Below are 27,924 nucleotides of genomic sequence, written 5' to 3' on the forward strand. Positions count from 1 at the left end.
GAAACATGTGTGAGGGAAGGTAGGTCGATCACACGATCTAAAGTTCACAAAGTAAAAACGTACAAATGACAGGACCACCCCATTTAGAAAATGTCCTACAATGTGCATTTATTCCATATCATTATACAAGGTTTCCATACAGTTATAACTCTTAAGACAATGTTTTTTCTTCACCATTGTACGTGGTGCCTAAATCTTTCACTTGAACATGGTGGAAATCCACATCGCATGCTATCCCACGAGCTGTAACGAACTGCAAATGTGCCAATTAAAAGAAAACAGAAGCCTCAGAAGAGCATGTTGGCTTACAAACCCTTGGCTTTAGTGAATTCTGCCAGCCAGGATCCGTAGTCTCACCTCATCGTTAAACCCAAGACAAAATAAATTAGTGTTGGACAGAATTCTAAATTGTACAATACTGAACAAAAGACCACAGTGGGACCTTTTGTTTAAAGTAGCACCAATCCACACCTGACTGTGTTTCCAACATTAATCTTCCTGTTCATGTATCATTGGCACTTTGAGTGGAAATCTTTCTGCTTCAGCAAGGATTCCTGGACTAAGCATACTGTGTTGCTAAACTCTCTACGAAGTGTGGCAACGTCAACTTGGGAAATGGCACATTTAAATCATTGTCGCCTTGACACGGGCTTGCCTGTGTGTGTGTGTCTTTCCCACCCCTGATCTAGCTGGTACTTTGTGGATGTATCTGTGACAGTGGTAAAAGTAAATAAAAATGCATTTAAGGGGTTTCATGGTAAGCATGGTGTTTAAAAACAAAACAAAAAACAAAAAACAAAAACAACATGAAAGAATGTGGTCGCAGCTAAGGAGGTTTTCACATGTTGTTTAACTCCAGTAAAGTCTGATCCAGCATCTGGTGCATACTAAGGTTTTCTTCTTTGGCATGAGCCACTTTCTCTGTGGTGGGATTAGAAAATTAAGTCATGAATAGCTGCGCTTTGGACACAGTGGTGGTTTGTACATTTAGGCAGGCAAACATCAATCACAAACACAGGATGAGATGATTAGGACCAGGCATGCTCGTAAGACATTACTCATTTCCAGACAAGGACCTACGAAGGGGAAGCTGTCTTGGACCCGAAGGAACTACAGGCACAGCAGGTTCTCACAGAGTGGCCAGGTGAACCTCCACCAACAATCCACTGAGGACAAAATGCAGGTGGGGCTGGTGAAGGTTCACTGGTCATGTGCCGCGGGAACAGGGAGAGGTGCTTGCAGCACTGAAGTTAACAAAAGCAGACGGTTCTGAGTTACAGGCAGTTAAGGTCTGAGAGTTGTGTTGTAACACAGTCTCACAGAAAACAAAGATGACGTAAATAGGCTTTCTGACAACTTTTTCAACGATTTATTTCTGTTACTCATTAAAAAAAAATTACCAACACGTTTCATGCACACTCCAGTAGGACATTCTCTTATTATTATTTTCACAGTGTTCTATTTATTATTAGCATGACATTCTCACCAGATTCCAACAGCACTGTTAGACTGAATAAAAGCATACCTTTCAGATAATCAGGGACTTCTGACATGAACTCCTGTTTTCAAAAGCTATTTTGCCCAAGCATGGTTAATCATCTTTCAAACACTATACCAGATACTTAGAAGTTAGAAATATGAATATGTAATAGGAATATATATTATATATATCATATCCTATATATAATATATATATACTTATACACATACACACCCCTCTGCTTTGGCTTTCTAACTTAAAGCAAGACTCAGTTCTCTGTAGGAAATAGAAAACATTTTTTTGGTCCTCATTATGTATCAGCTCAAACAAGAGGACCTGCTCTTGCAAAGATGAGTGCTGAATTGATTATAAACATTGATCCATATACACAGATGTAATTTTACCATAAAAGTGGTTTGGGGATTAAAGAGAACTTAATTATTCCAGATATGAGAGGAAAATGCAGGCAAGGTCAGCCTTTCAACTGATTCATGTTCAATTCTGCAGAAAGGAATCGTTTTCAACCCTATTAGGTGAAGGTATGACAGTCTTAGATTTCCTGCCCATGGGCTGCGTTCCTAGAATTCAGCCCAGGCTCTTTCCCACTTAAGTTTAATCCTCATTCAGGGCCAGCTTTAGTTGGTTAGTTAGGCGGCGGTTTTGCTCAAGTTGCTGGTAGAGTTCATCTGTACAGGTCAGCAAGCAGGTTAGCAGAAGAGAAGAGGCAGAAGGAAGAGAGGTTAGCTGGAGTTGGTGAGAGGGAGTTCGCAGACAGAACACAGAGGTACCTCGGGCGCCAGTCACTTGCTGAGCAGGTTACCCTTACCCTGTGGTCAGCTGTCCTGTGCCCAGGAAGGGCGGATGGAAAAGGCCTGGCAGACTTAGGAAGAGCCAGGACTCCTCTCTTGGCAGGACAGGAGGGAAAGAGAACAGCAGGATCCGAGGAGGAGGACAGAGAGAGGGTATGTTCCTCGTGCATCTCAGTAAAACCACTGTGTAAACTGGGCTGAATGCAGCTTCTGGAAACAGCCTCAGGAACAGGGGCAGGGCTGGAGGCGAGCCCACTCCTCGCTAGGGTTCAGCTGAGAGCTTCCTGCGAAGCCTCAACCTGCCCATTTCTGCTCACCTCTTCCTGGAACCCCTTTCATCTCCACTCCCAGGGCTGGCTTTCCTTTCAGGTAGCACCAAGAGGGGCTACCGCCGCTGCATTAACAGCAGAACTGAGCTCCCTGTCCCTCCCCTAGTTGCTGTGATAGAGGGTGCAAATTCTGAACTCTCGTCCAGCCTAGATACAGGGTGTGTTACCCTACTCAAACAGCAAAAGAACAAGCATTTATTTCCACTCAAAACTGACTTAAAATTTAACTGCTGACCTTCTGAAGAGGATGGCATTCTCTGGTGCTAGATGGACGTGTATAAAATGAATAAAATCTCAAACAGCCACATGGAGACCAGCGTGAAATGCATTTTACACTCGGGCATGTAATCTGCTCACTTGGCAAGGAAGGCAGCCACTAGAGTCAGTCTGTATCTGGTGGTCCAGGAGATGCCCCAACAAGGACAAGAACCTGGCACTTACCATGAAAAGCTGGAGAATACATGATTGTTTCGAATGACGGTGACGACCTAGACCCACAAAACTCTTAACTTAATGATCTTGAAAAGCGATAATCCTATACCCCAGGGAAAAGAAAAATGTTTGGTCTCTAGCCCCCAGGTCTGTGGGGAAATTGATCAATTCTTATTTTAATTTTCTCTCATGTATGGTAGGAGATGGGGAATACGCTATATTCGTTGTGCTTTCTAGTTTGGACTATCTGCTGTGTTGTCTTCTTTGTTGATGCAAATTCTCTGAATATTCGAAACCCCAGTCAAATGTCACCTCCTCCAGGTAGCGCCCAGTCAGAATTACTGTCTCTATTCCTTGTTGACTCTAAATGCACACCATCTGTTAGTTCAGACTTGCTTCCCTCATCTATCTTCCCACAAGATAGCCAGCTCATCGAGGGCAAAGAACATTTATGGTTCATCTCTTTACCACATCCTTCCTACCTTTCATGGTATCTTGCATGTTTGGGGGGTGCAAAATCTATACCCCACTAGCACATTCACACTATCGTGTGGGAAATACCACCACAGGCAGGTAGGATGTCCTAGTTTGCTGAGCCAATGCACAGCCAAGCTGGGAAGGAAGAACTCTGGAGAAATTCCAGAGAATCCAGAGGGTCAATGTGAATGCAGCTTAAATGACAGCTGTCCCTACCACATCCTCCTTCGGACCTGCTCCACTTCAGCTGCCATGGAACTGGTGTGCCTGGGGGCGCCTGGAACGCTTATATGTTTGCAAGTATTCTTCCCTCCTGTTCTACCTCCCCAATGTCTGGGATGTCTAGTGCCAAGCAAGGATTTTGGGGTTTGGTCCAACCAAGGCTCTTGCAGCAGCTGCCTCTACATATGGCCTGACCCTTTGAGCTAGAAGCCTGGGCCCCAACAACTGCTTGATAAAATCAAAAAGCTATTTATCCTCCTGTGCACCCATACCTTCTTGGGCTATTCCAAATTTGCCTTCCAATCCATCAGTTTCCCACTTCCCCTTGCAGAATATACTTATAGGAAGTGTGAAAATCCCCAGAAGGGCTTTCAAAAAACAGATGTGCCTCCAAAATTAACTGAACATCTGCTCAGCAGAACTTTCAGACTTGTCATTTTATCTATGGCAGGAAGCAGGGTTACTCAGAGAAGGGCCCACTTCTATTACTCTGAATTTTAAAAGAACAAGGCAGGAATCATAGTCAAAAGCAGGCCCAAGAAGCCTTAGGAAAAGATAAACAAGAAATTACTGAAGACTTTACACTCTCAAGGGAGAGACACTGTCTAAATTATAAATTTTTAAAAGTCCACTACACCACTACTAAATTCACTTACCTCTTAAAAAGAGTATTTTTACTCTCTTCTGAGGTTTTGTAGAGTGACTGACATTCTCAATTTGTCCAAATTTACTTGAATACAGGGGTATATAAACACTCTTAGGCTAAGAAAAACTATACACAAACAGATGAAGGTCACCCACATTTAAAACACAGGAGAAATACAGCCAGACTGTTGAGGATGGAGAAATGTTGGGAATTAAGAAATAAAAGTCCACATCATTTTTAAGTTCTAATTTTGCGATGTGTTATAAAAAAAAATCACTTAATTGCTGTTTTTGAATTTATAAATATAACTGATAAACTATAACTGAACAATTTCTACTATTTTTAAGGGGTAAAAAAAAAAAACCAACTTTAATGGCTATGCTTTAAAGATGTTCACAAATAAAAAAAAAAAGTTAATTATCACAAAGCTTTACTGTAAGTACAACCCCTCCTAAAGAATACATGATGAGTTTAAGAGCACAAAAATAAATCTTGACTTGAACATAATCGTATGTTACTAAAACCTAAGAATGTCATTTCATGATCAAAACGAAGGTGGCTGAGGAATGAATATACTTTTAAAAAGCTTTAACTGTTCTTTGTGCTGTAAAAGGATGATCAACAATAACCTCAGCTTACACTGTTTGAATCCACATTCCTTTTCACCTTTTCTGATATGTAAGTTCCTAGCAATGTGGGGTGGCAGCCACACCCTCCCAAGCAGGGCTATCTAAACACCAACACAGAGGGGTCACCACATCCCAACTAAACATCTGGCAGAGGAAGGCACTGCTCAAGGCAGATCTTCCGGCTCCAACAAGCAACATCCCCTGTGCAGAGGTTCTCAACCCGTACTACATACCAGAGCCATCTCAATCCCTAAAAAAGACACACACGCCCAGGCCTCACTCTAACCTTTGAGAGGGACCCAGGCATGGGTATTTTTTAAAAAGTTCCACAAGGAACTACTGCTTTAGAGTCTCTTGATATTAATGTATGATGTTCAGAATGGGGGGAGAAAAAAAAAAAAAAAAGAGCAAAGCAACAGCCAAAAATTAACCCTCATATGTGTGATGAAGATTTGGAGTTTTATTCAGTGTTGAAACTAAAATGTCAATAAATAAGAAGTAAAAAGAATAGCAAACAGAAATAGCTTACACAGTGTTTATTTTACACTGCAATGAGGAGCTTCTGTACAATAGGAAGCACAGTGTGTGCCTGGCCCTAAGGCAGGATGTGGAAAGAAAGAACCAGGGTCAGCTGGAGAACAAACTGCAGAACTCAGAGAGGAGGGACATCCAGCTTGATGAAGGGGTCGTGCGAGAAGTGAAGCAAAGAGACTTATCTTCATGAAGAGAAAAGGTGGGAGAAAAAGGAAAAAAGTGGCACAATGGAAAACGGAAAAGCTAAACTAACAGATGAGAGCAGCATTTGAAACACAGGTAAGAAGCAGACATGCAAAACCTGCTGCCAGCCGCACCTATGGGAGGATGTCAATCCTTGCCCACCAGTGTCTGGACCCGAGGCCAGCACAAGCCCCTTCTGGGGGAGTTTCATTGCAAAAGACCCATGAACAGAACTTAAAAACAGATTTTAAGCTAAACCCACCTTTCAGAATACTTAACCATACTTAATGCTAAAAGCTTTTCTCATAGAATCACCACCTTTTAGCACTGAGAGACAGATGATCTGATCCATCCCCTCATTTACAAATGAGGGAAGAGGGGATGGAATTCTCTCTAGCTTCCATGGGGACAGTCGTGTCTCAAAGGGTAGTGTGGCGATTCTATAATCTATAAGGCAGCAGGCACTTGCCAACGCTCTTCAAGCTACCATTTTTCTGCACGGGTAAAGGAATGACAGGTGGGCCAGGAAACTGTAATTTCCAGCTTACATGGAATTCAGTGCCATCTTATGAGATTAAAAGGAAGCCTCTGTGAAACATTCCAGGTTAGAATTTAGAGGGGCAGAGAAAGCTTAACATTCAGGTTTGGTTAGTAATATGTACCTTAGTCGTGTATGCTCCAGGTTCTCGTGAGATTAAGACTATCGACTCCACTCTTACCGCCCAGCAGCAGTAAAAGCTGGGCCATTAACTCCCAAACTCACGTAACACCATCTGTGTCTTATGGCCCATTTCTTTGACACAGGTTGTGGTGTTTGTATGTTAATTCTTTTTCTCTAAACAGAAAATTAAAGGCTTGGCTACGCGGCAGAGGGTTCACTTCCGTCTAGAATTCTTAAAGGGAAGGTGTGACTTTTTACAGCAACATTCTTTATGCTGTTCTGGATCAATTTCCCTTCTCTAAGAGCCTCAGTCATCTGACAGTGTTGGGTTCCTTAAATTTATTATTTCTTTTACGAAAAATGTTCACATTGTATTTAATTGAATCTCAGGAAACCGACTTTTGATATTTCTTGGGAAATGCCTGCACAATTGCGTGGCCTACCAATTCTACTTGAGCCTAGTTTAATTTCCTAAAAGGACAGTGCCCAAGTCACACATATTCCAGTTCGCTGCTTCATGGGAACGATCTAGCTGAGACAATGTGAAATGAATGGATTCTGAAAGGAAAATGGTTTGTATAGACAGACAATCCAGTTGGCCTTTATGTTAGTAGAATGTGAAAAAACAATGACTATCCTAGATTATGCAAAGACAGTGAGCATAAAGGTGTAAAGATGGAGATTCTGGAGACACAGAAGGGAGTGGTGGCGAATTTATCATATTAGCATGAGGGCACGGGTGTGATCAGGCAGGGTGGATGAACATTTACATGGAAGTCATATCGTTGAGAGCGTGGTCCAGCTCCTCGCTGATGGCTTTGTACTTCAGTTTCTGAGCGTACAGCTCGTCTATGACCAGGAAGTGGAAGGCAGAGGTGCAAGGACATGGAGAGTGATCAAGAGATGGAGGGTGAGTGAGGGTGGCATGGACGCCATCCCGACACAGCAGCAAGAAAAGGGCAATGCATGAAGGAATTGGTGCCGCAGCAGGTGGCCAATGCAGGAGGCGTGCGTTTTGTTTTTAATAAAATTGAAACAAAAACAAAAAGAACAAAACCCATTAGAAAATAAAACAAGAAACTCAATACGAAAATCATAACAAATATGGCAGGTATATCAGTAAACCACGTTAAATCCTAAACAAAACCACAGAAGGCTGTCTCCTGGTTGGGAGAGGGGTAAGAGAACGTCTTTCTTTCAGAGAGCTGTAATTTAATTACACTGGAGTAGTCAGCCACCTGCCACTATAAACAGTGGAAAAAATATCCAAGGGCATTGTTGTGAAGAAACAATTTGTGACTACAGTCTGTAATCCTTATCTGGCTCCACCCTGAAACCACTGACTTCCGGACCAAACTAGACCACCGGGGTATGGATTTCTTGGTGCCATCCAGACTACTCCTGTGGTCTGCCCACTCAAGCTGCCCTCGCTGGTCCAGGAGGCTTGAAAAGCGAGGAGAGCCACGCTTTTTATGGTGTTGCTGTGCCAAATCTGCAATTCAGTTCTTCTAATGATGAAGGTTTCATACTCTGCTGCAATTTGGCAGATTGTTTTGCAACCATTTGTCATTTTCTCTTTTCCACCAGCTTGGTTATCATCTGCACCAACCTCCAGTCCCTTCTCTAGCCACTTCTGCCTTTGATGTATATATTTTGTATATTTTTTTCTTTCTTTTTCACAGCCTCAGAGCTCAACATTTAGGGTTTCTGAGAGACAGAGAGGGTGTGACTAAAATAAAACCTGAATATCTTAGTGGAGAAGTGCTGAAGTATAATGTCAAAGTGTAGTGCCCTATCACCCTCCACCCCCCTGTCAGGATACGCAGCACATGCCAAGATGACTAGTAACTTAAAAAAAAAAAAATCTAAACCCTTACACTGAATTCACACTTGGGGGAAGTTGTGCCTAAAAACAAATCTATACCATTCTGGCCATAAGGAGATATCACTAAAGACAGAAAACACACCAGTCATTCTCACCTATAACCACCTCACTCACAGTGAGAAATAAACCTGCCACACTTCCGAAGAGTGTGCAGTAGAGCCGTTTGGCATCTGCTGTTACAAAAAGAGATGGGCCCCGTCTGGTGGCTAACGGTCATCTGGTGAACAGAGAGTTTAAGAGCCACGGAATGAAAACCCCAAAGGGCAGACAGGAAGAATGTGCAAGAGCAAAGAAGTGTATCAAGGAGGATGCAATGATTGGAAAATGACTTCGCCAGGTCACTACTCGGCCATAAGGATTAAGTTAAAAAAACTTAAGATCTTACCTTCTAAGTCATCAATGCTTTTCTCCAATTTAGTTACTGACCTCTCCGCAAACTCGGCCCGAGTCTCAGCCTGCAATAATTCAATTTATTTCAATCAGAATTGGGAAGTTTTAGATTTCTGGTAGCTACGAATACAGAGAAACTAGAGAATGAAAATCAAGCCTGGCACCCATGAAAGGGGTCTGAGACCACCTGCCAGTCAATCACCACAGTGAGAGGTGGCTAGCACAGCTCACTCTCCAAGACCACCCCTGAAAATCCCTGGATCATTCTAACTTTAAAATGAAAAAGCCCTGAACAGTTCCGTAAGAACAAACTCAATCCAGCTGGCTTTGTCCAAAACACCCTTAATATTACCTCCTTCAACTTGTCAGAAAGGACCTTGATCTCTTCCTCATATTTGTCTTCCTTCTGCGAGTACTGTAATTAGAAAGAATGTTCCAGATGTCAGGCCATAGCTCACCCTACACTGAGGTCTTCTAATACAACGAAAGTGTCAGCCCAGCCAACAGATGTTGAGGATCTCTTAGGAGGTAATGGAGCCTCTGATATCAAATGGCATACAACAATGCATTCTCTGTTTTCCTGCCTATTGTTTTACATGGGATAAGAACAAGATAACTTATCCATTTGGCACTTGGTTTAAATTAAATTGTTACAGATGACTCACATACTCAAAATAAAATAGATTCTCCATTAAAAAAAAAAAAAAAGAATCTGTTATTGATAATCATCAGGAAATTGCCTCAAAATGACGCCATTTGCTAAAGTGTCTAATGGATTATTCCTTTCCTCGGCAGGGCCCCAGAAGAGAAAAAGCGGGTGTCTCTAGAGCAGCTCTTAAAGATGCCTTTCCCCCACGCCGTGCTCCTGGCCTACCTTCTCAGCCTGAGCCTCCAGTGACTTCAAGTTGTTCGTCACAGTTTTCAACTCTTCTTCAAGCTCGGCACATTTGCTAACGTTTTCGATCAGAGGTAGAAAGGGTGGGAGACAAGCCAAAGGAAGGAGGAGAGAAAAAGGAGAGGGATGGGAAAAAATGAAAACCGAGTCCTAGAGAACAAAGGGCTGCCTTAAAGTAGCCAAATCATCAAGGTACTAAAACGCTCAATTTTGCCATGGACACTGCTCCCAACCTTCCAACAGCAGAAAGGCAGGGTGACAAAATCCAACAACCTCGAAGTGTGATAATTTGGCTTCTTTTTTGGCTGCACCAAAGAGCATTTATGAAGGAAAAACAAAGGAGTATAAAGGACCCAAAGAAAGCACTTAAAGCAAGGTATAAGATAGCAGAGGGTGTAGTGAAGGTGCAGTCGTTATAAAAATGAACCAGTAGGCATTGGAAGCTGAAAGACGCCTGGGTTGCAGTTAAACCTAAAACCCATACATGAGCCATCAGTACCTTATCCTCTGCAGCCATTAATGCTTTCAAGGTCTGATCCATTATTCTTAATTGTTCTTCCAGCTGTCGAACTTGGCTGTTAGTGGACACAGGAAATGCACAAGGCCATTCTCAAAATCAGTGTGCAGGTAAGGCATGCAGTGATACACGCATTCATACATAGACACCCCACGCAAGTCCTCCGTGTTCCATACTCGTGGCTCATCCACGTCAAATGAGCACTTAAGGAGCCTGGAGCTGAAACAGGTAAATGTGCAGCTGCCAGAAGGTCATGCTGTTTAGTCACTGCTCCGCAGCACCCCACACACCGCCTCCTGGCGCCGGGCCCGCTTACCCTTCTGAGAGCTCAGCCCGCTCCTCTGCACGCTCCAGGTCACTCTCAATGATGACCAGCTTACGGGCCACCTGCAGCAGAACAAACACAAAACACACACACCATGGGGCTTCCAAGCTCTGAGGAGGGGTGTGGGGTGAGGCCTGGACCCGTCAGCCCCTAGGAGTTCTTGCCTCCAAACAAGATGATCCTCTTTCCCGTGCGCTGGAGAGAAGCGACTCTCCACCAGGCGTGCCCATGGAGAGGAGACCAGAGGCTTCTGCTCACCAAGACCCAGCATGGTTAGTTATGGGTGGGCTGGCTCATCTTTAGTCCTACCTAGGTGAAGCCTGTATAATTACATAGCAGCCAGACCAAGTGTGGAAGGAGGGAGAGAGATGAAGTTCACAGTCTCGAAACTAGCAGTGTGATGAGACATGACGCCTTTTATGCTGAAAAGGCGGGGCTGCAAGACAAGACTGAAAATAATCCTGAGAACTCCATCCATCTAGAGCTCTGTACCTCGACTCCCTCTGTGTGCCGCAGGCTACAAATGCCAACAGAAACGGCAAGAGAGGCTGACATGAGAAGCTGCTGAGGTGACTAACGAGGTCAGTGGAAGAAAGGACCAGAGAGAAGGGATCCTAGGAAGCATTTCAAAATTAGTGGGCATAGTGTAACCTGGAGATGGGAGATGATGACGAAGAAGAGTCAGTGGTGTTTCAGGATAGCCATAGTACATTAAGGGAAAAACTAAAACCTTAAACACAGTCACGTGGGCTCTGTTATCACAGGAGGTTGCTTTCATGGGGCACGAACCAGGAGGTGATTCACCTGTGAACCTTGAGGAGCGAGGAGGACAGAGAGAAAGGCCTCACGAATCTAGGGGGCAAGTGCACGGTCTGTGCCTCTGCACTGACTGAACTGGGCCGCGCCAGATGAATCACACTAGGGAGCACGGCTTGCGTGGTGACAGCATGAGAGGGCCCTTCCACAGAACACAAGAGGCCCAGCTCTCCCTTCTCCTGACCAGAGAACTTTTGTCCTGGTCTTTGTGTGTGTGTTTGGGGTGGGGCGGGGAGGCATGGGGGCACAGAGAAAGCTTTGGTCTTTCCCAGTGCAACTGATCCCCTAGCAGGATCAAAACTGAGAACCGTTTTCTGGGGACAAAGGAACTCTGCTTCTCAAAACCACCCATTCCTGCTAATGAAGCAGATGGTTTCACTGAAGAACGCAAGGCTGCACACTGCTCCCCCGCTCCTGGGCCGCAGCTGGGAGCCCACAAGGCCTTGGGCCCCAGGATCTGACCTCTTCGTACTTGCGGTCGGCATCCTCAGCGATGTGCTTGGCCTCTTTCAGTTGGATCTCCTGAATTTCCATTTTCTCCTCATCCTTTTGGGCTCGGCTTTCAATGACTTTCATGCCTCTGAAAAGGAAGACATGCAGGAAGACCCAAGATTTAGAGGCGACCTCCACGAACTCACCCTGCGCCACGGTGGTTTGTGAGGCTGTGTAACTGACAGACCGAAACAGAGCACAGAGCTACTTTTATCTTCCAAACCATGAAACAAGACTTTCTAGAGCTGAAGGCAGAGAAAGACACACACTTCCCTCTCTCTGTTTATTGTGAATGAAAGCTTACACTTTTGGTACTGTTGACACTGCCCAGGCAGCTAATGTGAAATGAAAGGTATCACGTGAGGATCCTGTCTGAATGTGGGAGGCATGGAATCAAGGAAGGTCAACAAGCTTTACCTGCTATATAAATAATGGGACTTCTTCCCTTTTCTGGTGGGAAGCTTCAGCTTGAAAATGGACCAAAGTCAGAACGAAAGCCAACTTATCTTCATGTACTTCCTTCCCACAAAGAAAGTAGCTGTTCTTACCCCTTTAGCCACAAATGTAAATATTAGATTGAACCAAATGAAATTGCTGGTATTTGACCACATCGGACCTGCAAAAATGGCAATTTCATGTGGGTTGACCTATACTTTAGAGAAGAAACTGAGTTTTGCCTATAATAAAACTCATAATAGAGGTGTTGAGAGGCAGGACCAACACCATCTCCTATGCTGATGTGTACGTTTGGATCCTTCAGCATGGTGTTAAGTTTTAGAAAATGTTAATTGACCTATGATATATTACAGATTTATGCAATAACAAATTATGTTAAAACGGGATTCATTTACCAAAATCTAAGTAGGCAGTAAGATAAATAAATCACTTTTTTTTTTTTTTTTTTTAAATGAAGCACTGCAATGTATTTTGGGAGACCTGCATCTTGGCTCGGCTATAAATTCTCTTTGAGAGTTCGGGCAGGCCACACCAGTCTCTGAACCCTAGTCTTCTCATCTGTAAAACCAGAGGACTGGAGTAAATGATCCCTAAATACCTTTTTACTCCAAAGTCTAACACTGCCAGATTGCCTTCCTTTCAGGTTCACTAACAAGTGTATTTCAGGAAGAAGCCAGCCACAAAACCGTTGGTTATATGTACACTGTTAAGAGATGATGAGTCATCTTTAAGAATTCCAAAACTCTTGATTAGAAAAGAATCAATAAGCAACAGTGAATAATGAGCTGAAAACTTCAGCTAAAGAGCTTCTTTAATCCTAAAGTCTGCAATCATTCTTTATCCATGGTGGCAGGGGGCAAAAAGGCACCTCAAAGACGGAGAAACGGACAAAATGATTGGCTGCGCGCACCTGCCCAGGTCACAGCGCAGAAACACACTGCCAGTGTCTGGGACACCACAGTACTTTGTCATCCCTCGAAGGGCAGAACTCTCTCTAGTCTTGTGGAGTCTTTCTTGGAGTGCTTCCAAGTAATACGAGTACAATAACTTGAACAGTTGAACATGAGAGAAAATGCCTTGTGGAATACACGATGGCTGATATGGCCCTGGTTTTCCTTTACCACCACAAGGCTGAATCTTGGGGTAGTAAGTCAGGTAGAGCCAGGTCACAGTGGGAGCATGCTCAGGAGACACGCAGATCTGACTGCACTTACCTATGCGCGTGTGTCTTATCGGCTTTACTAAGTCCAAAACAATTTACTTCTGTGGATCATATGTCTGTTTTATCTGTGCTTTCTCTTCCTCTCATTTGTTGGGCTATTTGACAACTGACAGCCCATACTGTATTTACCTCGGCCTAAGCCTCCTTGGTATATTTTATTTTATTTTTTTTAACATCTTTATTGGAGTATAATTGCTTTACAGTGGTGTGTTAGTTTCTGCTTTATAACAAAGTGAATCAGCTATACATATACATCTATTCCCATATCTCCTCCCTCTTGCGTCTCCCTCCCACCCTCCCTATCCCACCCCTCTAGGTGGTCACAAAGCACCGAGCTGATCTCCCTGTGCTATGCGGCTTCCTTGGTATATTTTAAAATAAAGTTATCTTTTTTTAAAAAAATGCATAATTGCTCCATGGTCAGCAGGAATGAAAGAACCAAAACACATCCCTAGAACCTCCCGTTTACACGTCCATCTCCCTCGCTGGGTGGTGAGCTCTAAGAGAGCAGGAATGGGGTCTTTTTCTTATTTGTAACGTTGGGGTTTAAAACAGTGCTTTGCACAAAGGTGTCCCACTAATGCTAAATGAACAAAAAACCATTAGTTGCACCTGGATCAAGTCAGGAAATAGTGCCACCAAGGTACTGTAAAATTCTTAGATGCCCAAGATCAGAGAAGCCCTCCCGTTCCACCAGGAGGAAAGGCTCTGCTAACAGGTGGGCTGGACGAGGGGTCCTCACCTCTCACTCTCATCTGCTGCCTTCTCGGCCTCCTCCAGCTTCTGCAGAGCTGTTGCCAGACGCTCTTGGGCACGATCCAACTCTTCCTCAACCAGCTGGATGCGCCTGTTCAGAGAAGCTACGTCGGCTTCAGCCTGGGTAGAGAGAGTGAAAGGCGTTTCAGTGTCGGAGAGAAAGTGAGGGTAGTGCCTTCAGGAGGGGCCGAGACTGAAACGCTGGTTCCAGACGGGAAGCCTGGGCCCTGTGGTGAGTCACCCTAAAGTGCGTTACAAGCCCCGGTCAACTCTGGAGTTGTCGGATACGTTCGTCCATTGATCTACCCAGGGAATGTCCACCTTGGGGTATATGCAGATCCACACACACCATCCTCATCGGACAAAGGGACCATCAGCGACACTCTCTCACTTGGTTCTCCTCCTCCACAGATTTCAACACGCTGGCTTCACCTGCCTGTTAAGGGGGAGCTTCATCACAGCCCCCGCACGCGGCGGGGCCTGAGGTGGGGACAGAGGCGATGGGACTTACCCAGGCTCAGTCACACAAGGCGAGAGCGGCCCAGCGAGGACTCGGACTCAGGAGTCTCAATTCTCCTTTCTGCTGACTGTGTTCTCAAAGGGGCTTTATTAAATATTTTAGGAACTAAAATAGTTTTAAATTCAGTGGTTCTAAAATATACACCATACAGAGACACAGCAAAACCCAGCAAGCCCCCTGCCCTTCAGCACCCCTTTAGAATAACTGGTCACGCTGGAAGAGGGCCAAGACAGATTTCCCAAGCACTTGTGACATACGCCTACAGGAATTTCTCACAAGTCAAGGTTGCTACAAGAAGAGCTTCAAACTCCTTAGAAGAAAAGCAGTACAGATACTGTTTTTACTTGCTATCTATCTCTGAAATAAGATGTTTCTTTTTGGGGGATGCAATGGTTACCTACAGTTATGAGCATTTGTTACTATAAGCCTCAGAACACTTGTAAGCCTGGACCGGTCCATTACATACACTTGCATTGATGGCTGTTTAAACATTATGCACTTAAGTGAAAGATGGAATTTGTTAATCTGGTACTGTTTCCTCATCCACTCTGAATGTGTGCTTATCCCAGGGTGATGGGGTTTTTAGGACACTTGGGAGTTTTCTAAACACTACAACATGCACTTTGGGACTATGCTAGTTCTCTACCTACAGTCCTGTCTTCCTTACTCAACTGTAAGCTTCTTATGTGCAAGGAATCACAATTCACTGCACAGAGTATGGGCTCAGTAAATGTCTACTGAATAAAATGAGTAAAACCAACCTAATTTAAACAAAAGCAACTTTCTTAGTTCCTGGACCCATGAGACACAGTTTGAAAGGCAGGTGTAGTTAGAGTCTGCGATTATGGCCTTGAAGTAAAGGAGCACGAGAACATTCTCCTTTTTGCTCATCTAGATTTGTAAAATTTTAAAAGCCAGGTTCTCTCTGGGAAAGAGAGGTGATTAGGGCATCTACAATCATGGTGAAGGACTTTTTATAAAAACATGCAAATACACTTTTATCTCTTCAAAAATTAACTATGTAGTAATAATTGGCTGATGGAGGCAGGGAGCAGGGGGAAATGTGAAATGAATCCAAGGTCAGTTAACAATTGCACTGACCCACAAAGTAGATCACGGCAGGTGCACGGCTAGTAATGGGCTCCACCAGGTCTGGCAGGTGAATGTTGGGATTTTTTTTTGGAGGAGGGATGAGGGTAATAGGGATAACACATTTCTTAAGTATAGGAACTTTAAAAAGTTTTTAGCCCCATGTAAAAAAAAAAAAAAAAAAAAAAAAACTGGAAGGAGGTATACATTACGGGTATACTTTTGGGTCAGGTCAGATTTCTTTTCTATATTTTCCATTTCTAGTAAAATTCTATTCCTTTCATGAATGGGGGAAAACAAGCAAGCAACCCTGAAAGCTGAAAACTAAAATGAAGAGCAAAACAAAAACCACCCTCCAAAACACCACCAACAAAAAAACCTCAGTAGAGTGTCTGGGTCATGTACTCAGAAGTATTTTTCCCCCTTTTCTTAAATATCCTTGTTATAGGTGCTGCAGCCAGAGAAATGTCAACAAGATTTTCAAAACAACTTCTGTAGTCACCACACTCTAAGCTTCCTGTTCTGTTTCCGACCTGGGCCCCAACCTCAAGGACTTTGCACTCACAGAGGGGAGACTGTTTATGCTCCGGGGAAGGAACCCTCCAGGTGCCGGGCCTCTCACACACCTGGGGCATCAGAGAGTAAGGAGACAGCACCCCACGCTCGTTCCTGCCTCTGCACAAAAGATCTCCCTACCCGAGAGGAACACCCATCAATCCGAATCTTCCCTCTTCCCTCTTATTACCTCCACTCTAACTGTTCTTCCCCTTAGCTCTGGATACTGTTTTATAAACGTCATTAACTCCTTTTCCCCAGGAGCATTTGTAGAACCTACAATAGAGGTTGTGTCCTAAGGGAATACCAGTCAATAGGCCTCCTATACGGCACCAGAACAACAACTGGGAATGGAGACCTGCTCTAGGAGCCAGGACAGGGGCAACACAGAGAACAGACCTGTGGGTGGTCCACAAAACGGGGTCTCAGATGTTTAGCTGGAAAGGTCCCTAGGCATTGTCCAGCAGTTCCCACAACTGGCTGGGTGTCCAAATTCACCAGGAGATGCATATTAAAAATACAAATTTCCGGGCTTCCCTGGGGGTTCAGTGGTTAAGAATCCACATGCCAATGCAGGGGACATGGGTTCGAGCCCTGGTCTGGGAAGATCCCACATGCCGCGGAGCAACTAAGCCCATGGGCCACAACTACTGAGCCTGTGCTCTAGAGCCCAGGTGCCACAACTACTGAAGCCCGTGTGCCTAGAGTCCGTGCTCCACAACAAGAGAAGTCACCGCAATGAGAAGCCCGTGCACCGCAACGAAGAGTAGCCCCCGCTGGCTGCAACTAGAGAAAGCCCACGTGCAGCAACAAAGACCCAATGCAGCCAAAAATTTAAAAAAACAAACAAAAACAAAACAAATTTCCAGGCCCCATCCCTAGAGATTCTGATTCAAGAGGTCAGAAAGGAAGACAGGAATCTGCACTATAAAAAAGCAACCATCCCTCTACCCCACCCACCATCCAAAGAAGCTGGCAAATCCTGTGGGAACCACTCATCTAGCTCTTTGTAGAAGAGAAAATAGGAAGAGGGAGGGATCTTTGACCCCAAGGGCTGAAGCATGCTCAGGTCACAGCCATCAGCGGGAGGTAAGACTAGCATCAAAGTCCCCTGGTCCTCACCTGCTGGCGTGCCTGCCTCCCTTCTCAAGGCCTCCTGGAGCCTCGTGGAAGCCCTGGAACTGGTGGTTCTCACCTATGGAGTCTTTCTGCTTTCTGACGTCAGAGCAGCAGGTTCTCTACAGCCACCCTGACTCCAACCCCCTCCCTGAAAGAAGGCCTTCAGCGAAAGAACCTAACCAGGTCTAGAAGAACGGTTACTGTACTGAATATCATCCGCTAAACAAGTCCTCTCCATCCATTTTGAAAAAAGGTGTGGTATAAAATTGAAAACATCATCAAGTAACACCAGGGGGGTACCAGCTCACACAAGGACACAGAGCATTTGTTCTCAACCCCAGAAACCAACGCCTGCTGCCCCAGAGGTTTCAGAGCAGGATGGGCAAAGGTGCTTGTAGGTAACAGCCCAGATCTGAAAGCAGTGTCTGGGGTGTATCGATCTCTATGTAAGCTTCCCCCGGGAAAAACCTGGGCTCTCACTGGCTTCTCAGGCCTCACCATACTGGTCTGATCGCAATTTAGTTTGGTTCTCTAGAATTCAAGATACACTGAATTCCATAAATTAATTAAGGACACCCTTATTTTCACTTTTTTTTTTGGGGGGGGGATTATGCTCTATGTTCAAAAGGCCCACATCTCTCACCTGCACTAGCTTTTATTTCCGGTATGTATTCTCTGAGTTCTGAGGCTTATTTAGATATTTTCTAAGGTTCTTTCCATCACAGCACCTGGGCAGTTTACTTAAGACTTAACTGGCTGTTGCCTCTGCCAGTACAAACCCTACAGACACATGACCATCTGTTATTTAAAAAGCAGATATAAATAACAAGGCATTTGGGAAGGGTCAAGACCCCAGACACAAATTATTTCCAGGCATGGAAATCACCCATAGTGTACTGGGTTAGCTTCTAACGACAGCTCATGTGTTGACACTGCTGGTGAAGTCTTTGGGATGCTAGTTTCTTCCATTTCAAAAGTGCTATTGTGTCCCAACATGTAATGAACTACTCAGAAAAGAGACTGCTATATTAGTAAAGGCTACCAACTGTCTTCCTGCAGATCTGTTGTTAAACCACCAGGCGCTCTACACGTGTGAGGTGCCTTAGAGCTGCATGTGCCCCCCAATCCCTTCCACAAGGTACCAGCTACCTAAGAAACTACACAGGTATCAAGGGCATGCCCACACAATATAGCAAAATGTTACTCCAAGTCTGACTTGAAAGAGAACTTTTACAGGGCCTAGATTTTCATGAAATCCAGATGTTCTAGCCAATATAACTAAAGACAATTTAAAAATGGCAATGATTTTTACTTTAAAAACAAGTATTTCCGTTAGGACAATTAAGAAGAAATAATTGTAGGAGAATAATTTTATATCCTAAAAATAAATCCTCTGGAATGTACGTTCAAAGTCCTACCTGAACTGGAGTACTGCATGGGATGATCAAAGGTCAGGCCTTTTTATTTCATGAGAACTGTAGTTGTACAGAGAAAGTTTCACTCAGTTTACCGTGTAAGACCCAAGTCACTACAGCCAAGTTAAACTTCTGCCCTTATATGGTAAGGAAAGGGGAAAAAACCACGGATGACATTAAGGGGCACTCCCATGGATAAGAGTTAAAAACAACCTCTCTATCTGCACCAAAGCCTATCATTCACGAGGCATATTTGTGTAATGAGTGAGAAGGGACGTGAACAGGGCATTGTAATGCCTTCGCCTTGCCTATACATGAAAGCAGAAAGCCAGAGTATATATACACTCCAGCTACTGCCACCCTGGGGGGGCCAATGGGGGCACAAAATGCACTTTTAGATTCCTGTTCTCAGAAATATTTACCAACTCTAAAGAAGGGAAGGACTGGGAATTTTTGTAAATTGGTTTTTCCTGTGATTTAATAAAGTTACCAATTAAGAACCTACAGGCTGCAACTGTTAAGTCCCCTTGTCTGCTGTGTACCATCCAGAAAGAAGGAAGGCAGACTGCCTTCTTCTTGCTCCCTCTTTTCCTTTGATAAGGACAAAAGACAAACAAAACCCTAGTGGGTCACAAGACCTGGAGTCAACCATTACATCAAGCAAAGTAGCCTCATTCCAAAATTTTGAAGGGCCCACACACCTTGGAAAAACAAACCATTAGAAAAAAAAGGGATGGCTGCTTTTTCCAAAGTTAAGTGCTGGTTGTAATAGGGCCAATTAACTACAGCCTGTCTGAATCTTTGAGAATGTGAATTAGGGCCAACTCTCCAAATATTTTTTGCAGTGGCTCATGACTCTGTCACTAAATTTTTATCTTTGCTGCCAAGAGAAACTGTGACTGCTAGCTTAACTCACAGCTATGCCTGACAACTACCAAGAAACCACCTTCAATTAGCTACCTTTAAGTTCCAGTTTCATAAGTTAGGAACACCTCTCAATCTGAAATTCTCTCTTCAGTGGTCTGACCCAGTCCTCAAGTTGCTGTCATAAAAAGTTCTGTGCCCATCCAATCATCCAGATAGACTATTTTCAAAAATCACTTAAAAATTTTTGAAGCTAAACCACTTTTAATATAAAGCTTTGAAAAGAATGAAAGCATTATCTTTACCCAACTGGCCCAGCAAGAGTACTGTCATAAAAACTAAGCCCGAAAGAGGTGAGTAAAATAGTAACAATGTGCCCTTCATAAAATTTATCTTCTGTGTCTAATATCAATCACCAGGCCAACAGTCCATAAGAGGCTCTCCTATACAGGACCACATATTCCCTTTCTTAGCAGGGGGGAGGGGAGTTCTACCGACTTCCACCACTAACACCACTTCGACCCACCAAACATTCCTTCCAGCCTGCCTGTGTCCTCTCTCCGTTCAAGTTGAAAAAAGAAAAAAAAAAAAAAAAAATTGATTAGAAGCATTGAAATGGAGTGTTTTAAGATGTAGTGAAATGAGCTGCCCATCTTTAAGACCCTTTGATAGCTGGTGAATTGCAAGCAAAGGAGCAATGAGCAATGCCGAGTGTGGAGCAGTTCTAACACCAGCTGACGCAAGTCACTTACTCTAGTGTGCTAAGCACCATTGCAACTTCTTTACACACACTCTTTTCATCCTCACAACAGGCAGGCACTACCATTACCAACATTTTACAGTCGAGGAACTGAGGGACTGAGAAGTTAAATGACTCAAATCCTAGCAGCCTGGGCCCAGAGTTCTTGTTCTTATCCATCATCACGTTCTATTGGTTCTAATGGTTCAAGGACAGCTGCGAGCCAGAGAGGGAGTCGGAATTCATTCATTGCCTGGCCAAATTCAGAGACATCCATGTGACCTCTGCTATCTTGTCCTCTACAGAAAATGATCTTTTGCCTATTGATTTCCTGGTTCCTGCCTATTTTATCTGAAACTTCATCTAGTTAGGCCTTCCTTTCAAGAGGACCCATTTGCTTCTAGGTATTTTATGCAAAACATGTCTCGTAGCTTCTGCAGCCAGCCATAATGCCATTACATACACCTCTCAACTCAGAATAAGCCTCTATTAAGCACAGAAGGACCCCACAAGAGCGCTTGTCATAAAATTCCCAAGGTGTCTGAGTATCCTGATTTAAAACACACACACACACACACTCAAAAATCAACAAACAGCAAACGCCTTAACTACCTCTGAAATCCTGTTCCTGTGTGCTGGATGCATTTGCCTTAGTGGAAAGGAAGGAAGCCAGGTATTACACTCAACGTGGGGGAGGGGAAGCCGGCGGGAGAAAACACCCAATAATCGTAGCTATTTAGCCAACTTCTTCAAGACTCGGTAACAAAGGAACATCTACCTGTACAAGAGAACTTGGGAGGAGGTATGGTTAAGAAAGGGAAGGGCAAAGGGCCGCATACTAAGTCAGAACACGCTCTGTCAGTGTCTCAACCACCCGAGAGAAACAGGCTTTCAAGAAACCAAGGCTAAACAGGGATGGGGGAGTTTAGCATCCCCGGGCCCCAAAGCCAGACAATGCCTCAGACATGACCTGTTAGCGCCCTTCCTAAAAGAACGGATTTCCAAAAGGAGGGACCTCTTCCGTCCCCACTCTCCGAGTAAATATTGCCAGCAGCGCAACGGGCACATGCCGGGGGACTCGAGACGCCGGGCCGAACGCAAACACCCCAGACACAGAGTCCCTTCTGGGAAAGAGCTGCTTCCAGAACCTTCTCAACACCACTCCTAATTCTCCCTCGGTTCTTTAGACCAGCGAGATGAAAAGGGCTGAAGTGAACGGGCAGCGCCCCTCCCCAGAGCCCGACACCTGCGGGCCCAGGTGCGCCCCGAGGCGGGGGGAGGGGTGGCGGGGGAAGGTGGGCTCCGGGGGGCCCTGCGGGGCGTGGTGGGGCCGACTGGGGAGAAGGCGCCTCCGGGGGTGGGTGATGGGTGGGTCCCTTACGGTCTCCCTCAGCTTCCTCTCGTAGTCCAGCTCGCGCTGCAGGCTGCCCGCGCGCTCCTCCGCGGCGTCCGCCTGCTCCTGCAGGCTCCGAATCTTCCTCCGCACCGCCTCCAGCGAGCTGCTCCCCGCCATTGCGCCGGGCGGCGGCGGGCCGGCAGGCTGGCGGACTGCGGCGGGAGAGGCCGGCTGCTGCGCTCCTGCCGCCGCTGCTGCTGCCGCACTCCAACCACCGGCCACCCCGCCCAGGCCGCGGCGCGCGACAGCAGCGCCCCCTGCGGCCCAGGCACAGCCCGGAAGTCGCGACCTCCTAGGCTGCGCAGGCGAACCGCAGGCGGGTGCGCGAGCGCCGGGGGCGGGCCCAGCGGGCGGGGCGGGGCGCGCGCCGCGGACCCCGGGAATTCGCCAACCGCGGGAGGCACCGCGCATGCTCGCGGCCGCGGGGCTGACAGGCGCGGTGCGCGGGCTGCTGGGGCACCTGGTGAGCCGGAGAGTGGCCAACGCGCCGAGGGTGTTACTTCGACTCCCAGCGCCCCTCCCCTGCGCCGTGGGGAACCCAGAGTAACGGATTTGTCTGCAAAGGGCTACGGTGCCGCCTGTTGGCGGCGGGAGCGCTCCGCTCCGGACTGCCAGATTCCCGTGCCCAGGAAGGAGAGAAGCCGAGCGAGGGGTTTGGGGCTTGAATGTACCCCCAAAGGGATTGTTCCTCGATGTAAAGAACCCCCAGAACACAAGATCCTAACCACAACAACTCTCCTTCCCTCCAAACTCATGAAGGGAAAACCACTAACATATTGCATAGAGGTTAAACCTCCTAAATGCTGTCTCCCTAGGTTAGAATCTGGCTTTTGGTTCTCTCCTGCTTGTGTGACGGAAAATAACCTGACTTCATCTGTAAAAGCACGGTTAATAGCAGTACGTTTCTCATAGGGCTGCTGTGAGGATTATGAAATGACAGAAAGCGCTAAGCACAATACCTTGTACGTAGTTAACTCAAATGATAGCTTTAGTTAATAAACACACAGGCACTGTCTTAAGAGTCAGGCTACGGCCTATAACCAACTGTGGGACCTCAAGCCCGCCAGCCTGTCTGGGACTTCCTTTCCTTTCCACAAAAACAATCATCTCAAGGGTCCCTTCTAGTTACACCCTTCTCTGGTTTTAGATCAGCCTCTGAGATCTTCTGGAATCTGACCAATTCTGGGCCGGACTGAGATGTCTTAAAAGGCACACCAACGAAAGCTACAGAACCCTATGAGAGCATCTGGCTACAGCTGGATGAAAACCAAAGTGGACACAATCTTTGGGAACCACCCTCTGCCAATTCTCCCCTTGGGCTACGTTTTTAAATGTCTTCTAAGTCTCACAGCTTTCTTTCCTCACCTTTCTCACAGAAGGCCCTTCAAGTCAGTTCCTATGTGTTTAAGTGTGAGAATAATGAAGAAAAAGAAAACACACTTGACAACCCCCTCCTACGCCAAAGCCCTAATGAGGAAGCTCCTTGCTTTTCTGACTCATTTGCTATGGACTTTCTCACAGCCTCCCTCTGCTGAGGCTCTCACAAAGCCCAGCATGGGCCCTCACATCCTGTAGGTGGAGCCTCTAGCTTTGTTTCCACACAGTTCATCTAGTCAGGAGGGAGGTCACAACTGCTTCCCTAAGAGTACAGACTGGGGGCCTCCAACTTTGAGGGTGGGAGAAGGGGGCATCTGGGAGCCTCCAGGAGACACAGAAACTGCTGGACAGGTGCAAATGCTCTAAGCAGCCAACTAGTGACTTAATGTCCTGCTTTTCAAACATCTGGGAAAGTCAGTTTCAGGTGAGTTCATTTTCACGCTGATGTCATTATACAAGAGTTTAGGACAGTTGTTCTCGGCCTTGGCTGCACATTGGAATCACCTGGGTATTTAACAAATACTAATGCCTGCGTTCCACTCCCGGAGATTCTAATTGGCCTGGGGTACAGCCTGGATTTTAAGTTTTAAAACCATCCTAGGTGATTGTTTAGGCAAGGTTGAGAATCACTCATTTAGAAAGCAAAGACCTACAGGGAATAAAGACTCACATACTGCAGATGTCAGAGACATCACAGTTACTGGGGAAGGGGTTGGGCCAGAGAGAAAATGGAGCGCTTGATCCCCTTCAGCCTCACTTATGCGGAGGGACGACAAAAAATTCAAAACAAAACCATCAGAGATCCGACCTTGCAAATTACAACCTTTCAAGCTAGGAAGAGCCCATTTCTGGAATAGGATTTGTAAAGTATGTTGGTAAATTAGTAGAAAAATGTTTTTAGTAGTAGAAAAATGTGAAAATGTTTTACATTGGTGAGTAATAGTGCAATGTCCTAATCCCAAATGTAATACAATTCTACCTCAGGAAGTTGACCTCTCTCCTACCTTTCTCTAGTGACATCTGTCTCTTCCTCCTCAAGTCTTGACTATTTTTACTAGCTAGGAATCACTCTAAATATAGTATTTCTTCACAAACGTCTTGCATATCCCTACAGATTCCAAACAACCTAAAATGTCTTAAAGGGGAAGATGATCAATATACTACCAAAAAAAAAAAAAAGTGTACCATATTAGGGATAGTTTTCCACTGGAAAGAAAAGAACACAGCTTCAAAAACCTCACCCTCGGCTTCCCTGGTGGCGCAGTGGTTGAGAATCTGCCTGCTAATGCAGGGGACACGGGTTCGAGCCCTGGTCTGGGAAGATCCCACATGCCGCGGAGCAGCTAGGTCCGTGAGCCACAACTACTGAGCCTGCGCGTCTGTGCTCCACAAGAGAGGCCGCGACAGTGAGAGGCCCGCGCACCACGATGAAGAGTGGCCCCCGCTCGCCACAACTAGAGAAAGTCCTCTCAGAGAAACGAAGACCCAACACAGCCAAAAATAAATAAATAAATTTTAAAAAACCCCAAAAAAACCCCTCCTCCTTCTCCTGGCTCCGCCCTCCCCCACTGAGCTGGCTTTAAATATCCTCTTTGCCACTTCTGCCTCACCTCATTCCAATGCACCATTAAACAAGACTTTTCAATAAAGACATGATAGAACCACATAGTTACAATAATTATGATTTTTTTCCCTTAAGAATCGTAGTAGCTTTTTTCTCCTTCTCTTGCTTTCAGTCTTACTGGGCTATTTTCAAATTCTCTGCATTCTTTTCCTTATAAGGAATATCTCTCCTTGATCTATCAGCGGCTCTTTTGAAAAAGCTAAATAAACGTCCTGCTGGAGAATTTCGGGGAGACAGACATCCTCCATTTAACCATATACGGAGCAGACATCTGATCTACATTACACAAAACTGGTGCAGAGTTATATGTGTTTTTTGGCTCTTTTTCTAAAGCCAGGTAGTTTGTAACTTAAATATTTTACCTAAATCAGTGTTTCCCTGAACCCCCTTTCCAGGGACCTTGCTTTTCACTGAAACTTTCTTTTTGTCACATTCTAAATGTCCTGTGTCTGGATCTCTCATTTACAAAGCACACTCGGAGATTACATTTCGTGCCTTTCATGTCACAGAAAGCCTTTACTGATTTCAAGACCCAGACCCTCCAGCAATTTACACTTCACTCTCATACAAAAAATTCTGCTGTTGCATTTGGTAGTTCAACTTTCTGGGCATAGCTTTCCCTGGTGCTCATACATTCTTGAAATTGTTACCAACTTCCCAACGAATTCTTTCCTAATTGGGCCTCTAGGCTTAATTAGCTTCTAGAATGGTGTGAAAAGAAGTCGGTCCTTTGGAAATCTAATGCTTGTCTTGACTTATGCAGCAGAAGAGGCAAGCTCTTCGGCTAAAAGGATTCCAGAGGGCAGTGGACAAAATGCTGGCAGAGCTTTTGTGGTGTGTGCATCATCCTTGAAACTATGTGGTGGTTGTCAGAGGCTGACAGGTTGGGGTGGGGTGAGCAGGAGAGTCGGGGGCAGCTAGCTCACTATACCATATAAAGCACTGAGCTATATATAACTCCCAGCTTACTTTCTGGATCTAGTGCCCTCAGACTGCAGACCCAAGCAAGTATCGTCTTCCCAGGCAGATCTTAAGGGCTGGATTAAGCTTCCCTAGTGAGTAAGGAGGCCTCAAGTGTTTCTGTGGCCCACCATCCAGCTTAGCCTTCTAAGTAGCACCATGCCATTTTTTCAATGCCATCTCTAGTGTGTGTCCTGACTAGACCCACCACCGAAAACCAGGCCTTGCCACCCACCAGAGATGGCAAAAGGAAAGAAAGTGGAGAAAACTAGGCATTCTGTTTGCACAAACCTCGGTGACGACACCTCGGAGGTTTTCTGCCACCATGGAGCAGGGTTCACCTCCAGAGTCCAATTTCAGTTACTGTATTCTTCCAGCTTCTCACCCACCCCCCTCCACCCCCAGGGGTGGGGGAAAGAAGGAGAAAAAGAAAGAGGAATGGATGGAATAAAAATGAATGTGTGCAGTAGCAGTCGGAGGCAGCATCCAGTGCTCTGGGCCATGGCAGGCTGTGTGCGGGTTTCCAGCAAGAGGAGGTGACCCTCCTCCAGTGCTCTCTGGCCCCTGTGGTGACCCCAGAGCGGCCACCAGGGCAGGAGGTGAGGGAGGCAGTGTGTGTGTGCACTTACGTCGGTGGCCTTTTTCTCCGCCAGCTCCAGCTTCTCCTGGGCATCTTTGAGAGCCTCGGAGTATTTGTCCAGTTCATCTTCGGTGCCCTTGAGTTTCTTTTGCAGCGACAGCAGCTCATCTTCCAGCTGGGAGTTGGCCGTGGGGGACGGGGACGGGAGGGGGGTGCAGCAGGCAGCGTGATCCCGCAGGGGAGGGGTGTGGGTGCACAGAGCCAGAAGGACAGGGACAGCGGGAGAGAGAAAGGGAAAGACAGGGAGGGAGAGAGAGAGAGAGACAGAGTTAGCCATTCGTGCGCCGCGCTGCGCGCCCGGGTACCTTGGCGGCGGCCTCATCGGCGGCCAGGAGGCTGTCCTCTGCCTTGTGCAGCTCCTCCAGCACCCGGTCCCGCTCGTCCTCCGACACCCGCAGCAGCTTCTCCTTGGCCGCTATGTCCTCCTCGAGCTGGGGGGCGGCGGCGGGCGGGCGCGGGCGGCCGGCACGGACCGGGTGTTAGACACACACACACACACAACACACGGGCACCGGGTTGGCTGGGGCCCTTCGGGTGTGAGGCGCCGCCGAGTTGGGGTTCAAGGGTCCCTAGGTAACCTCCTCTCGCCCGGAGCCCACTCCGCACCCCACCCCAGCTCCCGGGGCGAGACTCCTGCGGAGGTCTCAGCGGGCTCAAGCCCACAACTTGGGGGTGCAGAAAAACGCCCCCGTCTCCCCGGCCCGCCGTACTCTCTAGTCTGTCCATCTTTGTTTTTAGGAACAAACTGTGTGACTGTCCCTCCCCCCTCCCTCGCGCCCCCCCCCAGTTGAATGTTTTATACTCCCCAGTCAAAAAGTCCAGAAGAACTTCTAACACTTTCTGGACTTGATTCCCTTCAACCCTCCTCCCCTCCCCCGCCCCCGAATCCAAAACTGATTTCTCATCCTGAGAATCAAGTGCCTCTAGGACTTGAAGGGACTTCGCGGGCTCTGGGAACCAGAAAAGGGAAATAAGCGTCCCCAGACGAGAGAAAAAGTTAGAATAAGCCGGAGTCTCGCTCTTCCCTTCCCCCTTCTCAGACGCCCTGGAGTGGGGTGGCTCCCCGAATCCTCGGAGTGAGGGGCCGGGAAGGGGTGCGAGGCCCGGGTCCCGGGGCTCGGGGTCCCCGGCGGGCGGAGCGCGGGCGACCGGCCGGCGCAGGGCCGTAAAGGCAGACCTGCTTGCTCCTGTCCTCTGCCGCCTTCTTATCGGCCTCCGCCTGCTCCGCTCGATCCAAGGCGTTCTCCTTGTCGAGCTTGAGCATCTGCATCTTCTTCTTGATGGCGTCCATGGTGGCGGCGGCGAGGGGCCCTGGGGCTGCGGCGGCGGGAGCGGGGAGGCAAGAGCGCGGTGGGGAGGCCGATCCGGAGTGCGAGCGCACAGCCGCCTGCTGATCCCAGATATGTACTTTCCCAAGGGGGCGACCGCATTCCTCAAGACAGCCAATACTTTTTTGGAAAAGCTTTTTTC

The 27,924-nt window shown here is 46.4% G+C and overlaps 1 protein-coding gene across 26 annotated transcripts; it reads right to left on the reverse strand.

The window, feature by feature from the left end:
* Positions 1-82: 82 nt before the first annotated feature.
* On the reverse strand, positions 83-27,924 carry TPM1 (tropomyosin 1). Of its 26 annotated transcripts, none has more exons than XM_059913107.1 (10): positions 27,632-27,919; positions 26,760-26,885; positions 26,444-26,569; positions 14,143-14,276; positions 11,693-11,810; positions 10,406-10,476; positions 9,552-9,627; positions 9,030-9,092; positions 8,673-8,742; positions 83-921 (listed from the first exon to the last, which is right to left on the reverse strand). In XM_059913107.1, the coding sequence occupies exons 1-10, from the start codon at positions 27,743-27,745 to the stop codon at positions 839-841; spliced, it is 981 nt and encodes a 326-aa protein (XP_059769090.1). In that variant the 5' UTR covers positions 27,746-27,919; the 3' UTR covers positions 83-838. The 26 variants fall into 26 exon arrangements, with proteins under 26 accessions (XP_059769090.1, XP_059769083.1, XP_059769081.1 ...); XM_059913108.1 differs by lacking the exons at positions 83-921; positions 9,552-9,627 and adding exons at positions 5,546-7,251; positions 10,072-10,147 and having other exon boundaries at positions 27,632-27,921; XM_059913109.1 differs by lacking the exon at positions 83-921 and adding an exon at positions 5,546-7,251 and having other exon boundaries at positions 27,632-27,920.

The sequence above is a fragment of the Balaenoptera ricei genome, chromosome 2 (genome assembly GCF_028023285.1).
Source record: "Balaenoptera ricei isolate mBalRic1 chromosome 2, mBalRic1.hap2, whole genome shotgun sequence".
In the NCBI taxonomy this organism is placed as follows: Eukaryota; Metazoa; Chordata; class Mammalia; order Artiodactyla; family Balaenopteridae; genus Balaenoptera; species Balaenoptera ricei.